The following is a 20,169-nucleotide window of genomic DNA, read 5'->3' as shown; positions in this document are numbered from 1 at the left end:
GTGAGCTATTAGAACCCATCCAAACCACCTTATCCCTCATGTCCTCCTCGACTCCTTCACTTGTCCCTCACCGGGGATGGGACAACCGTGGCCCAGTGGTGACCATGGCACTTGCTATCTAGACCATCCAATTAATATACATGGCCAAGAGAACCAGGTAAGGTCACAGTACTCTTACTGTTTTGGCCAAGAATAATTGGCAGTAGGTGAGTTTAATTTTTATTTAAAACCCGTTTCAGCACCTTCACACTTTGCTCTCTTTGTCCATCCCCTCCGCCCCTGCCCCCAGGTGGATGCCCTTGTTCAGATCACCACCTGGCTTACTGCTTTACTCCTCCTGAGGCCAGGCCTCCTGCATGGCCAGAGCCCTGCTCCTGCCGAGGGATTCAGGTTCCGGCTCCTCCCCCTGGCCAAGCCCCGCCGGCAGATGGAGCTTTCACCCCGGCAGGCAGGTATGGGAGCAGCAGAAAGCGCAGGGTGAAGCAGGCTGTCCAAGAGGAGGACTGGGTGTGCTGAGAACACCCGTGGCTTCGGCCCAAAGACAGAGTGCAGGGAGAGCAGAGGGACTGAATTGAGGGCAGTGACAATAATTGTGATGGACACCATTAAGACTATTTTGGAGGAGGTTTGGTTTTTTTTAAAAAGTACTGGTCAAAGCAGAATTAGGGGAGAAAGCCATACTTCCCTTTTTTCTTTCAACCTTAATAACTTAAGCAAAGAAAAAACACGTAGTTAGTTAGAGGCATGAATGTGACAAATTTTTTATTTCAAAATCTCGAATTTTGACCAGCATAGCACCACTGACTTGGGTGCCCTGATAGAACCTTGTGACTTGCCCACCAGAAATGACCATGCCAGGCTATAATTAAGGCTAACCAATCAAAATTCAGGTACCCAAAACCAGTTCTAATTCAGGTAGAAACTATGGATCACAGGAACCCTGAGACTGGTTTTGCAGGGAACCTCTGAATTATTTTTAAGTTTTATAGCATGTATGAGGACACTGGCCCAAAAGCTTGCTTCTCACATGTAGAGACCGATCAACTAAGAGGTAGATGAGAGATTCCAGACTCCATCTAGCAGTGGAGAGACGGGGCTCCAGGCGCTGTATCAGAGACAGTCCCGAAAGCCAGGACCACTGAGGCTGAACTGAGGTGAGGCGCAGCTGCCTGGCCTCTCCCCGCCAAGATGGAAGGGAAGGAAGGAGAGTACCCCTGCTCGTCCCGCTGCCACTGGCTCCTCTCCCCAGGCCCAGGCAGGGACTCTCTTGTGTTCCACTTTGACCCACCTGCCTCCCAAGGTTAATCTTCCCATAAGACGCTGGTCCCCACATCTAGTATAGGTGTGGATAAGGAACCCCCCCACATCCAATGAGAACACGACTCTAACAACAGCCGCACGCACAACTGCATTTCACACGTGATCCTGTTATCCTCCAGCAGTCTCTTTCCCACGTCTGCTGGAAAGGAGAGGAATCACAGAAGTTTCCTTTTTGGCTTTCCTCCCTGGGAATCCGTTCGCAGGAGATGCTAAGCCTGACTATGAACAATGTGAATTTATCCACAGAGAGATGTGTAAATGCACACACTAGATTAAGGGAAGAAAACACATGCTGATTGTTTTGGGCTACACGTATTTTGCTTTCTAAACAGTTCTAAGTAAGAACCGAAGGACTTCTTTTGATTACGCACAGTGGTTTGGTGTGTCTGAAAGAGCTGTGTAAAGCATGAACTCAAGTTCGCATGAATTAAGCGGAATCCGTGAGCTCTCCAGAGACCCCCGGATGCACACAAGCCCGGGCTGGGCTTTGCACAGGTGCCACTGGCAGCCCTGAGAAGCAAGGCAGCGGAACCCACGGAGGCCCCGGGCAGCAGCCCAACTGTGTCCTCCATCTCGGGTGCTACTCGGTGACTTCCATGCTCTAGGCTCCCAAACTTTCTTATAAAGTCTGGAAAATATTTATCTGGGAATAACACTACTATGTTTGGATTTTAAACAATTTGAAACATTCTCGGTCTTAGGTTGGGGCAACAATGATAAAAGCTCAGGGTCTAGACTTTAAGACTACAGTATATAAAAGTGATAAACCCACCGTGGAAAGAGATTAGCATCATTTTTGGTTAGTTTGCAATAGAAACAGTTAATGCAGGCCTGGACAAGAATGCCACGTGGGGCAGGGAGCGCGGAGAAGCAAAGCAGAGAGCGGGCCTGTTGCAGGTGAGATGTGTCAGGCTGGACGGGACCCCAAAGCCTGGACGCAGCGAAGGGTGAATGCACCATGAAAAGATCCCACAAAACAGGACTCCACATTATTAGAACAAAGACAAACACTAGCTCTTCTCTGACTTCCAAACATGGAACTGTAACATATGTAATAGAAGTTGGGTAAAATACCGCTAAAACAGCACATACAGAAACAACACCTTACTTGCCACTCCCTACAGTCCATACTCAATTTACAACTGTGTTTTTAAAACCAGGAAAAACTATTAAAACATCTAGCCAGCAGTAGTGTTTTCAAAAGTATGTACACCTAACAGTCCAGAGAATGCACGCTCTGGACCCAGTGTCAGCACCATCAAAGTGCAGTGCCTGTGACTGCAGTGGAGACGAAAATTAAAAATACAGTACTGAGGCCTACGCCTAGCTCATGATACACTTTAAAGCATACGTGGCGGACAGGCATGTCCTCAAGGGCCTTCCTTTCAGACAGGCACAAGCTCGCCACTGGTTACACGTAAGTGCGTTCTGCATCGCTGTACAGGTATATAATATTCCCTTCAGAGGATATAGGAAAGTTACTTAATGCTTCAGAGTTTTACAAAAATTGCTAAAAAAATTTTTTTGCACTTCCATTTTTAATTTTTTAAATGTGCCATTTTTAACGCCATGAATTACAAACTACTTTCTGACTGCTTTACTCAGCCCTAAGGAAGAACTCGGTTTCAGGGATCACGTCCCTCCAAAAGCCTGCATCTCGTTCCGAGAAGCAGCAGCGGCACAAGTGCTCTGCATGTGAATTCTCCACTTACTAGTCACCGGAATTTGCACGAGCCGTCGGGGGGCTGGAAGCCTCAAACCCAATGGCGTTCACCACCAACCAGAAGAGCCATCCGCTTTAGTCGGACAACAGGCACCGGCCCGACATCAAGGGGTCGGGGTTAGAGCAAAGTGCTGGGGAGGTTGCTGCTCTGCCAGCGCAGACACGTGGTCTTTGAGTGTTTATACAGGTGGCTGGACTGACTGAACCTCTTGCCGCACTTGAGGCAGGCGTAGGGCTTTTCCCCTGTGTGAACTCGGATGTGCTTCTTGCAATCCGTCAGGGTCAGAAAAGTCTTGCAGCAGATTTTGCAGGCGTACTTGCGAGCGCCCTCTACAACCAAGACGTTGTGCTCTGACAAGGCCTTCTTGCACTTAGACAGGACATCGGCGGATGCCCTGGTCAACTGTGGAGGGCCAGGCTGCGAAGGATGGCCATTTTCAAAGGAGGATGTGGCCGCGTTCATCATTAGCTGGGAACTGGCTGAGTTTTCTGGGATCTGCGAGCTCCTGACAGACGTTACGACTGGCATTTTGGGAGCTATGCGTCGGTAGTATGGAAAGTTACTGGCTCCTCCTCTCGGGGAGCCCATCATGACCCTGGAGAAGGAGGAGTGGAGACCCAAACCAGACCTGGAAAAGTCCATCCCAAACTGTTCTCCTCCTTGGTAGCCTGAGGTCTGCACGCAGGGCAGGCCCATCACTTCTTGCATAGGCCTGACGAAATGGGAGTCTGCAGGCTCGCTGAACGGGTTCTCCACGTGAGAGCCAGGGGCCGAAGAGGGCCCGCCCGCAGGCCCAGCTTCTGGACTCAACAGATAAGGGGCCTCCCCCTCCAGCCTACAGTCACTAGTAGTGTTTGGGATATTATCATCATTGTTCTGACTTGCACTAAAGTTACTCCCTCTGCTCTTGTTAAGAAAATTTGAAATGCTGAAAGTGGATTTATGCTCCAGGTTATTCGTGACTTCCAAAATATGGATGTCACCTACCCTGTCCGTGCTAGACTGGGGATCTGAAAAACTCCGATCGCTACTTTCAGGGCTGAGGTCTATCTTCTCGGCACTGACCACAACCCCTTCCACTTCCACGGATTCGCTGCCTTCTGCTTGTGAGGTCACATCGCTCACTTCATCCTGAGGCTCAGGAGAGCTCAGGGGCTCAGACTTAACCACCACTCTCATGTGCTCCTTCTCTCCAAGGCCAACCTCAGGATTTTCACATTGAAAACCACTTTTCTCGGTGGCAGCTTCCTGCTCAAAACTAGTCTCAACCTGAGTTGCACGAGAGGCCATGGACAACTGGGCCATGTTGCCAGCAGTATTGTCGGACTGGCTGGGCACCTGGGCGTCTTCTTGAGCACCAAAAGACTGGTCAAACATGATGGCACTGTCTTCCTGGTTGTCGGCCATTCCGTCAGCCTTAGGGTTGTCCACGATTTTCAGGGAATCGGGTGAAAAGAACTCCTCCCGAGAGTGAACCCCTGATGGCCCATTCTCTGGCGTGACGTCAGCAATGGAAGACTCATCCATGGCAGGCCGGAGGCGCTGCCTGGCCCGCTCCTCTGCGGACTGCTTGCGCTTATGAAGGCGTCTCATGGGGAAGGGCGTCCGTTGGTCCAGGTTACTGCGCAGTGAGGAGCTCATTGGGGCCGGCTGCTCCTCACCACTCTGGCTGGAATTGAGGGCTGAGCTCACGATGCTTAGCCCCAGCTGCTGCAGCATAAAGGAGCGCTGCATGCGGGCACTCTGCTCCTGGACGCGCTCGCTGGGGGGAGACATGGGCAGCGTCCTTGTCGTTAAGTAATGTTTACATGCCTTAACAACAGAGTTCAAATGCAGGTGAGAGGCTGCCAATAAGACATCCATAACATTGCTCTCCCCCAGCATGAGCGTGGAAGTGTACATCATGTCAATCAGTGCGGCAAAGGCCTCCGCTGTCACTACCTCGCTGTCCAGCTGGATCATGTTCATGGTCTGATCTCCCTCTGCCACTGAGAAGAGGGCTCGGAAATGCGTGCTGCATGCCGCCAGTACCGAGCGGTGGGCTTTAAAATGTCTGTTCCCCACGACAATGACACAATCACAGAGCTGCCCGTGAAGTCTCTGGTAGTTCAGCTGCTGGAAGATCTGTTCAAAGTGTCCAGGAAAATCCATGATCCTATAGAAAGAACAAAGAAAGAAAGCATTAAGACCTTAGAAAAGCTGAAGCCAAATTCAGAGCACAGAGGATGTGATGAAAAGAGACGTGGACAGCCAAGCTTGGACCTTTTTTTTTTTTTTTTTTTTTTAAAGATTTTATTTATTTGACAGAGCGAGATCACAAGTAGGCAGAGAGGCAGGCAGAGAGAGAGAGGAGGAAGCAGGCTCCCTGCCAAGCAGAGAGCCCGATGTGGGATTCGATCCCAGGACCCTGAAATCATGACCTGAGCCGGAGGCAGAGGCTTAACCCACTGAGCCACCCAGGCGCCCAAGCTTGGACCTTTTAAATCTTTTGATATTTCTCATGATGGCACACAGACTAAAAACCTGTCAAATAAGGAACAAATGCCAATTCAGCTAACAAGCCCGGAAGCAAGAAGACACATGGTATCAGCTACTGGCTGTTTACAGGCTCCCCTTCACTCTTCGCAGGACCCACTTTTAACACTTAGGGACCCATGTTAGAAAAGACCAAAGTGTAAGTGGTGCAATGGCTATCCTATGGACGTGAATTACAATTCTGCACTCCCTAAGGACAGTGAATAACCTCCATGAAATTCCAGTCTTCTAGCGACCTTAAGAGTGAGAGGGGCAGATCAGTATTAGTGGATAAGGTTTCCAGTTACAGAGGACGGTAGATTGCACACATGCATTTGCCCTCATTAAAAGGAGACTAAAGTTTTTGGATTTGCTGTTTTTTCAAAGATACAATCCCACAAGGAAGAGCAACAGTAGCATTTTGGTAGCAGGTGACCAGGTAAAGGAATGAGTCCGAACTGACTCAGCATACCCAGAGAGCTAAATGCAAACCTGGCAGTGGAGAAAAACCACCTGACTTACATAGAAGCCCCCTCCCACCCAAAGGCTCAGGAATTGGCTGCAGGGGTGCCAGGGGAAGCAGACTAAAGGTGGGGCCAAGACAGAAGGACTGGCTGGAAATCTAATAAAGAAACAACCTACTGGAAGCTCTAGGAGAGCTCTTATGTGCTGGGCTTAGGGACCTACCTGCATCCCCACGACTGTTTTAGGGAAGCAAAGAAGGGTTTTGTTTTGTTTTTTCTGTTTTTCTATTCTTCTCTATTGACAGGCTAGTGGCTGATTTATCCACCTAACATGATTATGCATAAAGTGGGTTGAGATAATTCACAAACGGGAAATGAGACTGCTATCAGAAAAGGAGAAAGACAGAGAGCCTACATGAGACACTAGGCAACAAAGTGATCTGGTCAGTATAAAGGACAACCCACACCTGATTCATGTTTCATGTTCTTTATAAAAACTAGTCGCTTGAAATAAGGCAATGTGTAAAGCAGACTGTACTTTCCAAGAGGCCTGGCCATACTAAGATCACCCATCAGCATGCTTTCTTGCAGTGTGACACTGGCACTCCTCTCATCCAGAGGTGGGGTCCGTGTTCATTCGCCTTGAAGCCAGACAAATCTAGGACCACGGCAGAAATTACAGTGTTTTTCTTCCATTCCCACTGACTTGTGAGCTGGGTCGTAAAAGGCAACAGAGCTTTTGTCTGCTCTTTCTGGCTTGCTCTTGGAACTCAGCCGCCCATGCCGCGAGGAAGCCTAGCTGAAGCCTGGGTGACAGCTGGCACTCACTCCCAGGCAGGAGTGTGCCTTCAAGGTGACTTCAACCCCAGTCACGGTCTGACTTCAACCCCATGACAGACCCTAAGAGAGAGTCATCTAGCTGAGCCCAGGCAACCCCTAGAACTGTTCAAGGTAGTAATAAAATGATTTTTGTCTCAAGCCATGGAACGCTGAATGGAAGTAAGCTGTTACACAGCACCAAGTGACTACAGTAACGTGAAGCTTGTTAATGCTTCCTCACAGATAAAGAGGCAAAAACTTTAAATACTACCTCCAAGGGACACTTTTTCTTGTGGGTGGGGGACGGTCAGCCTACTAGGTCTTTGGGGGAAATCACTTCTCACCCATTTTTAGTGCTTGTGGTGCAGACCAGACTGCCCTGAACCTCTGAGTTTCAGGAGTGAACAAATAATCCAGGGAGATCTGGCCCCATGACTCCGGTGATTATTTTAGAGATGGGTATGTGACCCCAGCCATGCCAACAAGCATCTGCCCTGGGACTCTCTTCACCCAGCTTGCAAGTTACAAGATAAATGTGAGTCTAGCACTGATGGTGGCCACGTTGCCTGTCTAAAAAGGAAGCCAATACAAAAGAAAGCAATACCCCCAAAACAATGTCCTGATGACAGCAAGACCCTGGGATCCAGCCATGACTGTAAGTGCCATCACCCTAGGATTTCCTATTTCATGAGCCAGTGAATTCCCCTTTTATCTTAACCTGGTCAAGACAAACATAAGGTTTAAAACAATTTCAGAAAAACCTAAGTAACATGGCTATCTTAAAACCTTTGTGGATCTAGAAGGGGTATTAAAAAAAAAATTCTGTTAGTTTGGGAGATATAAAATGTGTTACTTTCAGCTCTGATGGAAGAGAATCGTGAATCAAGATCATGGTTATTCAAAACTCCCAAGCATATGTAGCCAACTCAGAGGTCCAGTGTAAAAGCCATAAAAAAAAGAGCTCGAGCTGGAAATATGTGCTTTACCAAGGGCTATTGTCTGAAGCCTTCATGCCAAGGAAAAAAGCTTCAGGTCTCTCTAAAAGATTTCAAAATGTGACAATCTGAGTCTATAGAGTTGGAAGAGATACAGCAAGTAATCTGCCAATTTGTATATGTCTGACTCATAGCAAATATACACTACAATATTTGTTATCTGCAGGAACAGATTTTTAGTAATTTCCAAACTAAATATAATTAAGAAAATACACTTATCCCACTCTCATTTTATTAACATGAATAATCAAGAGGTGACTGTTTTCTCAATAGATTTACTTTCCTAATAATGCTTTACTTAGACTAATAAAAAAGTTCATTTGTGTTTGAGGAGAATAAACCAATTAATAGCACATTTTAAACTATTTGACTTATATATTGATTTATCCACATGCTTTTCAATAATATACTGACTTGGTAAGGAAAGGTATACTCAAATACCATCTAATACCGTATCGAGTGATTTGCTGCCTGTATGCCAGGCAGGCCCTGCAAAGTTGCCACCTGCAGGAAGTGTCTTAACAGTCTAAGGGATTCTTAACATTCAATATCCCTAATCTAGATAAGACCCTAGCAGAAAAGAATAACCAAAAAGAACTTTTCCTCCACTTTTAGAGATGATATAAACAGAAATAAGTGTAAGCGAGCAAAACTAGGCAAGGTCCCAGACAAGCAGTCTAGGATTTCTGACAGAGCTCCAAGTCCTGGAGTCCTGGAACGTTTGCCCATTGTTCTGATTTGACTAAGTGGAAGTAGGGAATGGCCAGGACTAGGTGGGCACATAGGTGCCAGCGTCAACCCCAGAACTCGATCTGTCAGCACTGACTCATTTTATCATCTCTGTTGCCGTTCTGTCAGGGCTGGCTCAGAAACTGGACAGATCAGGTCTAGGGAAAAGGGACTGTATCAAGGACTAAAAAGCATGAACTCAAGCCAGAGCCCGATCCCTTACCATCTCCCCTACCCTCCAACTCTCCCTGCTCTGCCACCTTGTTTTCCAGTTCAAAATTCCTGACGATTAGCTGACCTAGAACTTCATGATTCTGTTTGAATAAGGAAATGTTTTAGTGCCCTACTTACAATCCTAGTGCAAACTCAAATGCTGTTTCTACTAAAACAGCTTTTTGAGGGCAGGGATTGCATTTTGTCTCTCCCCCTGCAAAGTGTCTGATACGCAGCTCATTAAATTATTTACTGAACGAGCGCGGACTGTATAATGATGAACGACAACACCATATTGCCCAACAGTCATTTTCCTGAGCGTCCCAACTACTCTAAAATCAGCCAAAACTCAGAAAGTCTCTGAATATCCAAAATAAAGATCAAAGTCTACGTATAAAGAGTTCCTCATAGGAAAGCCCCTCAAGCGTTTACATAGTCTTTTGTCTTAGAAACAAAAAAAATTCAAGTTTTTCTAGTTTCCTAACTGATTAAAGATGAGCAACAGCAATTCCAGAACGAGGGCAAGAGGCGGCTCCGCGTTGACAGCTGCAAAAAAAGGGCGACAGCTGACCCACTAAAGGAGAAAAGCCCAGCAACTTGGGAGCCCTGTACTGGAGGCGCTACACAACTCTAGAGATCACAGCAGCCCATGAAGATGCTTGTGTAACTGGTATATAAATTCATTCATTCCATGTTTGGAAGTGCTTGCTTTGCTCAAGGTTAAGTGCTATGGAACAGAGACTGATATAGCATAGTCCTGTCACGGGTGCTTACTGGAAACAGGACACCTACCAATAACTATTACCAAGTGGAGAGCACTAAGTGCCACCTGAGTTGAAGTGTGCTCAGTGGCTCAGAGAAGGCAGACGTTATTTCCAGCTTCTTGGTGGCCCTGACAACAGAACTGGGTACAAGTTTGCACTTGGATAAAAGGAGCTATAAAATACATTCCAAACGGAGGCAAAAGTGGGTAGAGGTTTGAGGTGGGGGAGGCAGCGCATCTGTTCTGGCTGGAGAGCAGGTAAGGCTAGAAAGGCAGGTATTGGATAGCAAATGCTCATAACTGATACTAACAATCACCACATGTTGTCGGAAAAGTTAACAAAGAGGCATATAACTTTCAACTGAAGACTACCATCACTTTTCAGGTAACTTTTGTAAAAAAAATTTGTTTAAATTCCATTTTTGATGGCTTGAGCACAATAAGAATCAGGGTTCTTGGTTGCAACAACAGTTTCTAGCTAACCTAAGCATAACAGTAAGCTGCTGAAAGAACTGATGGCAAGACTGGACACCTGAGCTTGAACTGCGCAGCAGGAACAATCTGGCCAGAATGCTGTCTCTGCGTGTGGCCACAGCCACTTCTACAAGAATGCTTACGCTACAGGGAACCAAATCTCCCCTTCCCTTCGTATTGTTTCAGTTCTCGAATACGTGTCTTTTTTAACATTATGTGAGATGAAAGGGAAAGTACACGCGAAGTAATTGCGTTGCACACTAAAATGCAATGCAGGGAAAAGTCCTTGTGCAGTTTCTGAGTTGTAAGCTAAACTAATTGCCTTTTTAATGGAGCACCATTATAACTTGGAAGAAGAACGATAAATTATGGTTATTTAGACATTTAGACTTGGGTATTTGCCAGACATTCTTTAAGGAGGAATGAAATTAGCTTGTCATTTCAAGGAAAACAACTTGCATTTTATTATATATATAATAATACATTATAGTATTTGTTGCCTATGATAAAATTTCAGCTTTCAGGTAAAAATTGGAATTTTGGAAAATTTATGTCACTGAGAGTTTCCCAGTTTCCCAGTGCTCAAACCCAGTGAGATCACTGGTGATATTAACAGAAGGTGATTTTTTTTTATATTATAAATGCATCAACATTTGGAAGATCTGCATAAGCCAGTGAATGAGTATGTTCCAAATGACCAATGTTATAAAGTGTGATGTTAAAAAATAAGTTATGGATTAAAAAAATTCCAAGTGCAAGATACAAACTAATGTATTTCAATGTAACAGAATACAAAAAGTTTGTTGACATGGTTTCAGATTACACACTGCTACTAACCAAGCACTTAAGAAAATACCATTTGCTAAGCTCTGTTACAGTACCAAAACATCCAGAGTTATTTGAAAAAGCTACTAAAATACTCTTCCCTTTTCCAAGTACATATTTGTGTGACTCTGGGTGTTTTTTGGTATACTTTAATCAAGACTGTATCACAACAAATTGAATACAAAAGCAGGTAAGAGAATCCACCTGTCTTCTATTAACCTAAACATGGAAGAGATTTTCAAAGAAATGTAAATCAATACCACTGAAAATCCTAGTGTCCAGATCTTGGATTCAAAAACAATTTTCTAACAAAAGGAGTTAGTGCTCTTTGGAGAAATGGCTGATTCTAGTACTGGGGCTGAAAATATACAAGATAAGCCTGCAGTATCTTACAGTGTCAAAAACTCAGGAGATGCTTCAAACAAACATGAAAATGGAAGTATTTGAAAGGGACATGGGACCCAAAAGAAGCGCTCCCAAAGGCCAAAACTGGAACAACGTGAGCAAAAAGATAAATAAAATAGCACTGGATTATACCCCAATATATAAATATCCATAGATCCATACTGATATAGACTGCTTACAAAAATAAATGGGAGAGAAGTGTCAAATCTCCTGTGCAGAAAAATCCCAAGTAAATTACATAAATACTCTACCCTCAAAGAGATGGATGGAGCCCAAGTCCCAGCTCCTTGATATAAGCCGTGCATAGAGCCTTCCTTCCAGGGTACAGCACAATATGCCTATTACAGTACAAAAAAATCAGTACTCCAACACAATTCCTAATCTGTTGGAGCTGTCAGAAAGATAAATCAAAGCTTTTAGCATATATATGTATAACTAATCAAATGAAAGGCTCCCCCCCAAATTGGACCTTGAGATGAAAAGCCACTATTCAGTGATGAAAATGATGAAAACAACTGTAAGAGCCACAGTTCACTCAGAAACAGCTGGTCTGTTAGCATATGAGAAGTTCACTTCATACTCAGACAAAAGGTGCAGTGTAGTGTTACATTGCAGCCCACCTGCTACACTAACAAAATTTGGCTCCTACTGTTCAATGTCCATATTTGAGAAATGTTCAGTACAGTAAAAGAGAAATATGTTTAAAACTGACAGAGGAGAGAAGTATTTGTTCACAACAAATATACATTTAAAAAATACAAGTTGAAAGCTAACACTGACCCAATATCTTAAATTTTCTTTTTCCCTTTCCAAGGAGAAACAGGAAAATTCAAGATACTGTGTGGGCACTACAGCAAGCTTTATCTCACTCTACGTAATACAGTTTTAAGTTGCACCCCCACCGAAGAATTCCAATTCAATATAATTTATGTTAACTACTTTATTTTTTTAAATATTTTTAATTTTATTATTATTTTTTTAGGGGAGGGAAAGGCAGAGGGAGAGAGAGAATCTTAAGCAGGCTCCACCCCACCCAGGCTCAATCTCACTGCACCTAGTCTGAGATCATGACCTGAGCCTAAATCAAGTTGGGCACTTATCCGAGCCACCCAGGTACCTCAGTGCTCAGTACTTTAAGTATTAAAATATTCGGATGCATCTTTTTATCAAAGTGATTTTTTAAAATGACTTCACCTTCTTGTCACAATATTTCAACAAAGTCTCTTTTGAGAGCACTGATCTCTAAATTTAGGAAAACACCTATTTTTAGATGCTTTTCTTCCAAATCTTATCACATTAAGAATTTTGCTAGACCTACCTCAATTAACCAGAATACAGTTTGCCAGCATCCCCAGCTAACTACGTTTTGACAATTTTTAGAACAAAAAGGAGCACATCGAAAACAAGACTTCAGAACTCTAAAAAGTCTGGGTTCATTTATTCAGCAAAACACAAAGGCCCAGAACAGGTCCCCAACGAGTTAGTCTCACCTGGCAGGTCACCAAGCTGGCAGTGGTGCCCAGGCCAGTCTTCCCAAGTTTGCTGGAATTTCCAGCTGGAGTTAAAGCAATAGCAGCAGGCCTTCCCTTGGTTTAGGAGCCATTCTCTAAAAACTCTTTTTTTCTGCGCAACTGGTCTCTTCCCCCACCTCGGCTCTTTTAGCTTGCTGCCAAACACCCTCCTCTCGGAAATCGCAGGATTAGCAAATGAAAGCAAGCTCTGGAGGACAGCTAGGCGGCCAGCATACCTATTTTAGTGATCTAGGGCTCAAGAGTCTGCACAAGAATAACAAATCATCAATGACTAACGCATAGCAGTCTCTTCAACCTCTAAAGATCCCAGTATCTTCTACGTACTACAACCAAAAAGTATATGAGTGTATTAGGGGGAAAGTTTTGTCTCCAATTTTGAAGGCGAAGCGTTCCTTCTATTCATTCAAATTAACCAGAACCGAAGCACATTCCTTACTGATCAAGACTTTACTGTTCTTTTCCGTAAACATTTTTCTCCGAATAAACACTTAGGATTTGTCTCCTATAGAGAAAGTTCCTTACAATACTCTCCACCAGAGCAGAATGCAGACTGACTTTATAACAACCTTTTTTTCCCTGTTTTTTTTTTTTTTTTTTTTTTTTGGTAAGGCAAAAGACTGACCTTCCCCCCTCCCCTTTAATTCACTGCCCGATGTTAACATTTACGTCCAAATCCGTCCTTCAAACAAGGGGAAGAGGGGGAACGGCTGTTTTTACCGCTCCAACCCCCACAGCTCCTAGCACGAAGCCTGGAAAAAGTGGACATTCAATAAATGCCCAGAAACAGTTCAGTTCTCAGATAACAAGCTGGGGCATTCCAAAAGGCTAGCTCCACCCCTGCAGGGTCAACCGCCGGTCCCGATTCCAGACCGCCTTGGTCTCGCTCGGGTGAAAGAAAACCTCGACGCTCACAGACCTAGGAAGAGGGCAACGAAGCCACCCGACCCCATCCCGCTGGGCGGCAGATCCTCTGTTAACCCGCCGGCCTGTAGGTCCTGGGCCTTGTCCACCCCATCCCGGCAACCAACGCAGCCAGCCCGCGTCTCCGTGGGGGCAAGAGCCCCCGCCCCACCCGGCAGACAGCCTGGCGTCGGGACCTGGGGGACGCCTGCGCAGAAGAACCCGCCTCCCACCCGCCTGGCCCCTCGGCTCCGAGGGGTAACAATACCCCTTCAGAAAGACCGGCAGGGTAGGCGGGGGTCACCGGTCCGCGTCGCGCGCGCCCCGACGCCTAGGAGCGAGCCGGCTCGTGCCGCCCGCCTAGCTCTCCCGGACCTCAACGGTCTCCACGTGAGCGCGCCCGCGCGCTCCACCGCCGCCGGTGCTGACAGGGTCGCCTCACCTGAGCCGGGCTCCGCCCCCCTGCTCGCTGGAGGAGGCGGTGACCCTTCTCCGATCCGGCCTGACAGAGTCGGAGGAGGCGGGAACGTCCAGGCCGGCGTCTCCGCGATGGGATTTCCTCCCCCTTCCGCCCACCCCGCCTCTCGTCCCTCAGCTCCTTCAGCCCGTTCGCCGCCGCACTCTGAGAACACCTCGGCGGCGGCCGACAGTAAACGGAAGTGACGCCCGCGAAAGAGCCTACGCCGCTCCATTCCTCCAGCCCCCGGCCGAGCTGCAGCCAATGAGAAGGGGCGGGGGCGGGGCCGGGGCAGAAGGGCAGCCAGCCGGCGCGCGGAATCCGGAGGAATTTACTCGGCCCCCCGGAACGCCGACCAATCGACGGCCCCAGGAGCTCGCTGTGTTTACTACCGACCGAATCCGTGAGCGCTGTGACCAATCACCATTTGCCTTACAACACGTAAAACTGTTATCAAACGCCTTTTAAGGCGGGATTTATCACTAAGCGGCTCTAGGTTTGGACTGTGGAAAAGAGACCGTGGGCTGCAGCCAATCGAGAGCCGTTATGGTTGAGGTAAGCGGGTTTTCCGCCTCATTGTGCCAATCGCAGTCGCGGCTGCCTGCGGTCTGCGCGAGCCGGGAGGCCAGGCCGCCGGGGAGTGTGTCCCACCATTGGCTGGACCTGAAGGATTTCCCCACCCTCGCGGCGGCTGGCCGCTCCGTGACCGCCCGCTCGCTCCCCGAAGCCCACAGCCGCAGCGGGCCGGGGCTCGATACCCTCCCATCTCGCAGGCTTTGGGAAAAATAAAATAAAATCCCGAGACGCTGTGTGGTGGAATTAGGCCAAAATCCAGGCTAAAATCGCTGACCCCAAAATACGGTCCGTCTGACAGCACTTGGGTGCAATCCCGCCCCACGTCCGGTCCCGGCGGCGGCGTCTCCCACCGCGGGTGCCCGAGGAGTCCGGCGGGGGTCCCTTCGCTCCGCAGTCCGTGCTGCAGGTGGGATCCGCCTGCCGGCTCCAGAACCGATGTGCGAGGCTCGCGCGGACTTACGCGGGACGCTGTCAGAAGAGAGCCGGCTCCGGGGCGGCTCCCGAGCTCCCCGGCAAGCTCGGATGCAGAGCCCGAGCAGCGTCCCGGAGTCGCCGGGCCCTGGGCGGGGAGGAAGCCCTCCTTCCTCTGTGAAGAGAGAAGCAAGCCCGTGAGGGGCCTTCCGGCGGGAGCTGTGCGTGGCTCGGGAGACAAAGGCAGGCTGGCGATCGCCGCTGGGTTCTTTTCGGGGTGGGGTGGGGCGGGGGTAGGGGGAGACTTTTAAAAATGGAGCACCCCATTTCTTAAGAACTTAATACCTAAGTACCATTATGGGCGATCCATCCATTCGGGCCTTATAGGTTGGAAAAGTTGCCCTTTGGATTTATTTCTTTAAGGCCTCAATGAAGTCTGATGATAAATTGCCTGAGGTTTTAGAGCCTCCACACGTATTTTACTGCAGATTGAGCAGTAAAATTATATGTATGGAATTCTGACAATAACCTAGGCCATGTGAGAGGTCTTTTCATATACAGGATTCTTACAAAAATGCTGTGAGCTAGGTACCTCGGATTTACAAACTGGAAAAAATTAAAAAGATCTATGTATTTATAATTTAGGAAAGCGTGAAAAGGCCCCTGCTATGTTTTTGGTGGGAGTATCATTGATGTTCTAATTGAAAATTGGTAGTATCTCTCAAAATTTTAAATATGCGTTCATTCCCTTTTAGCTAGCAATTCCTTCTAGAAATGTATTCTGAAATATACAAATGTGGAAATATATACAAGAGGTTTTTGATCACAGCTGTTGCTAGAAGGAAAAAGAAAACAATCTGAGTATGCATCTACAGAGGATTACAGAAAATTGATCTATACATATTATTGCTCCTTCATCTCTAATGATCCCAATACATATAAAACAAAATTAATAAAAACCTGCCTGTGGAGGTACACATAAAAGTTTGTAAAGATACGGCTAAGTATCAAGGATTCAATCAAACTGTTCACAGTAGTTACCTCAGCGAAGGAGGGAGTGATAAGGAAATGTTTAAGTGTTTGATTCTTAGTCCTTATATACTTCTGTATTAATTTAATTTTTTAAAGATTTATTTATTTATTTTTTTAGACACACACAGAGACAATGAGAGAGCACAGGCAGGGAGAGCTGCAGAGGGAGAGGGAGAAGCAGGCTCCCTGCTTAGCAGGGAGCAGGACTTGATCCCAGGACCCCTAGATCAAGACCTGAGCCCCAGGCTGACACTACCCATGGGCCCTGATTTAATTTTTTTTAAGTGGGGTCTGTGATGGGCTCGAACTCACAAGCCTGAGATCAAGACCTGAGCTGAAATCAAGAGTCAGATGCTTAACTGACTGAGCGACCCAGGCACCCTGTATTAATTTAATTTTTATAATAATCTTTATTATTTTAATAGTATTTATGAAATCCAGGAATTTCAGGTTGTTCTGGTTTTTAAATCATTGACAATATATTTTTTAAATTAAGATACAATTTTTTCAATGGAAGTATCAAGATTCTTTTTGAAAGTAGACACTTGATTCTGAGATCATAAGGGAAGACTCATAAGGAAGATTAGCTATGAAAATTCTGGAAAAAATTTATAAGACAGCTATAGCCCTAACAATTACAAATATATTTCATAATGCATTATTTTATAAGAAAAAAAAAAGGAACTTGAAGAATGGATTCTGAGAAGATGACAGGGAAGGAAGCACCAAGAATCTGTTTCCTCACCCACACAGTAATTGCACTGCAGAATCTGTCTGATGTAACTATTTTGGAACTCTGGAATCTATTGAAGGCAACCTCTAGGGTAAGGCTTGGATGATAAATTGCAGTCAATTTTGGTCAGTTTTGGCTCTTAGCACAGTAGAAGCTACCCATCCCCTCTCCCCTCAGTCACATGTCAGGCACTGTGCATTGGTTCCTGGAGACCCTTGCATCAGCTTGTGGGAACCAAGATGGGCAAAAGAGGACTCTGTCCTCCAAATCTTTGGCATCACTGATTGCTGCTTTTGATACAGAGGAGCAGAAGAAGAGACGGGCACCCGTTGTTGTACCATAACCCCCCTCCTCCATTGTTGCAAGCCCTCCAGCTGGAGCAACTTCCAGGGGATTTGAAGCAAAAACTGACAAAATTGGAGGGAGAAACAGTTCTACAACAATAGTTAAAGATTACAGTATCCCTTTCTCAATAATGGATAGGACAGTGAGACAGAAGTAAGGAAATAGAAGACTTAACACAATTAATCAACCATGTCTAATAGACACGTTCTCTAATAGAGAACACTCTACCCAACAAACACACACACACACATTCTTCTCAAGTGCACCTGGGACATTTTCCAGGATAGAACATTTGTTAGGCTACAAGTTAAGTCTCAGTAGATTTTATTATTATTTTTAAAGATTTTATTTATCCAAGATAGAGCAAGAGCAACAGAGAGAGATAACCTGGATGAAATGGACAAATTCCTAGAAACACAAAACCTGCCAAGACTAAATCACAAAGAAATAGAAAAGTCCAGGGGCACCTGGGTGGCTCAGAGGATTAAGCCTCTGCCTTCAGCTTGGTTCTCTCTGTCAAATAAATAAGTAAAGCCTTTAAAAAAATTAACTCAAAATTGATCTAAGACTTAAATATAAGACCTAAAACTGCAAAACTACCAATAGAAAAACATAGGAATAGGACAAAAGCCTCATGACCTTGGATTTTGTCAACAATATTTTGGATATAACACCAGGGGCCCAGACCACAAAACAAAAAATTAGACAATTGATCTTAATGAAAATTTTAAAAATGTGGTGCACTAAACACTCTATCAACAGAATATACAGGCATCCCACAGAATGGGAGAAAATATTTGCAAATCATGTATTTGATAAAGGACTAATGTCTGGAATACAGAGAAGTAAAACTCAACAACCCAAAATAAAATAAAACAAAAAACACAATTCGAAAGTGGGCAAAAGACTTCAATAAACATTTCTCCAAAGAAGATACACAAATGGCCAATAAGCACATGAAAAGATGCTCAACATCTCTGCTTATTAGAGAAATGCAAAACAATGCTATGAGATACCACTTCATACCCATACCCATTGGCTACTGTCCAAAAAATAAAAAATAACATGTGAGGATGTGGAAAACTGGAACCCTTGCACCCTACTGGTAAGAAGGTAAATTGCTGCAGCCAATATGGAAAACAGTAGTGCAGTTCTTGGAAAATTAAAAATAGAATTACCATATGTTCCAGCAATTCTGCTTCTGGATATATACCCCCAAAGGACTGAAAACTGTCTTACAGAGATATTTGTATACCCATATTCATAGCAGCATTATTCATAATAGCTAAATCATGAGAGGAGCCCAATGGATGAATAGATAAGCAAAATGTGGTATATACATGCAATAGAATATTATTTGGCTTTGAAAAGGAAGGAAATTCCTTGTGCTGCAACATGGATGAACCTGGAGAACATTATGCTAAGCAAAATAGAACTGTTACAAGAAGACAAATACTGGGGCGCCTGGGTTGCTCAGTGAGTTGAGCCTCTGCCTTCGGCTTGGGTCATGGTCTCAGGGTACTGAGATTGAGCCCCACATCAGGCTCTCTGCTCAGCTGGGAGCCTGCTTCCCCCTCTCTCTCTGCCTGCCTCTCTGCCTACTTGTGATCTCTCTCTCTGTGTCAAATAAATAAATAAAAACCTTTAAAAAAGAAGACAAATACTGTATGATTGATTCCACTTATATGGGGTAATTAGAATGGTCAAAATAATAGAAATGAAAAGTTAGAATGGTGTTTGCCAGGATTTGGGAGGAAAGTCAGTTGGAGAATTACTGTTCAATGGGTATAGAGTTTCAGTTTTTCAAGATGAAAAGAGCTGTGGAGGTGGATGGTGGTGATGGTTGCACACCGTAATGATTGTTTAATACCACTGAACTGTGCACTTAGAAATGTTTATGATGGCAGCGCCTGGGTGGCTCAGTCTGTTAAGTGTCTGACTTCAGCTCAGGTCCTGATATGAGGGCCCTGGGGTGGATCCCCACATGGGTCTCCACGCTCAATGGGGAGTCTGTTTCTCCCTCTCTTTGCCCTTCCCCCAGCTCATGCTCTCTCTCTCTCTCTCAAATAAATAAAATCTTTTTTAAAAAAGAATTTAAATCTTTTTGGAGTGATTATATTAATGATTTAAAATTATATTAATGATATTTAAATATAATTTAAATGTGATTTTTATTATCACTATATTTATATATTTATAGTGATTATATTAATGATTTGTGATTATATAAATGATTTTAAATATAGTAAAGCTGGAATGATTATATTAATGCAGCTATAGTGGACTCTAGGACAAGATATAAGAAATAAAGCAGGACAATTCAAATGATAAAAGGGTTAATTTGGGGTGCCTGGGTGGCTCAGTCGTTAAGCATCTGCCTTTGGCTCAGGTCATGATCCCAGAGTCCTGGGATCAAGCCCCGCATTGGGCTCTCTGCTCAGCAAGAAATCTGTTTCTCCCACTCCCACTCCCCCTACTTGTGTTCCCTCTCTCACTGTGTCTCTCTCTGTCAAATAAATAAAATCTTTTTTTAAAAGAAAGGGTTAATTCATCAAAAAGAGATAACAAGAATGAATATGATACTAAGAACAAAGCTTCATAAGAAAGGCAATAAAACTGACAGAACTAGAAAGAGAAGTTCCAAAGACTTTTAATAGCACCCACCGTTGAGTATGCTTTTCTTTCCATTTTTGTGTTCCTCCTAGGTAATTAAGTCCTAAGGGCAAGAATGGTGTATTTTCATTATCATCTCCCAAAGTGCCTTGATGAAGATTTTAAAAGATCTGAAAAATGATTGGAGGAAAATTTGACAGTGTGTATTAAGGATTTTTTTTTTAATTTTGTCTTAATTATTTATAGCTTAAAGAATAAAATGAAGGGCGCCTGGGTGGCTCAGTGGGTTGAGCCGCTGCCTTCGGCTCGGGTCATGGTCTCAGGG

At 45.1% G+C, this 20,169-nt stretch overlaps 1 protein-coding gene across 4 annotated transcripts; it reads right to left on the bottom strand.

Annotated features, from left to right (window-relative positions):
• Window positions 1–451: 451 nt before the first annotated feature.
• Window positions 452–14,222, bottom strand: ZBTB5 (zinc finger and BTB domain containing 5). Of its 4 annotated transcripts, XM_032306818.1 has the most exons (3): window positions 13,946–14,022; window positions 12,736–12,964; window positions 452–5,199 (listed from the first exon to the last, which is right to left on the bottom strand). In XM_032306818.1, the coding sequence occupies exon 3, from the start codon at window positions 5,193–5,195 to the stop codon at window positions 3,162–3,164; it is 2,034 nt and encodes a 677-aa protein (XP_032162709.1). In that variant the 5' UTR covers window positions 5,196–5,199; window positions 12,736–12,964; window positions 13,946–14,022; the 3' UTR covers window positions 452–3,161. The 4 variants fall into 4 exon arrangements, with proteins under 4 accessions (XP_032162709.1, XP_032162708.1, XP_032162711.1 ...); XM_032306817.1 differs by lacking the exons at window positions 12,736–12,964; window positions 13,946–14,022 and adding an exon at window positions 14,120–14,222; XM_032306820.1 differs by lacking the exons at window positions 12,736–12,964; window positions 13,946–14,022 and adding an exon at window positions 14,053–14,114.
• Between the last annotated feature and the right edge of the window lie 5,947 nt (window positions 14,223–20,169).

The sequence above is a fragment of the Mustela erminea genome, chromosome 12, assembly GCF_009829155.1.
Source record: "Mustela erminea isolate mMusErm1 chromosome 12, mMusErm1.Pri, whole genome shotgun sequence".
NCBI lineage: Eukaryota > Metazoa > Chordata > Mammalia > Carnivora > Mustelidae > Mustela > Mustela erminea.
This window is presented reverse-complemented; position numbering and strand designations above follow the sequence as displayed.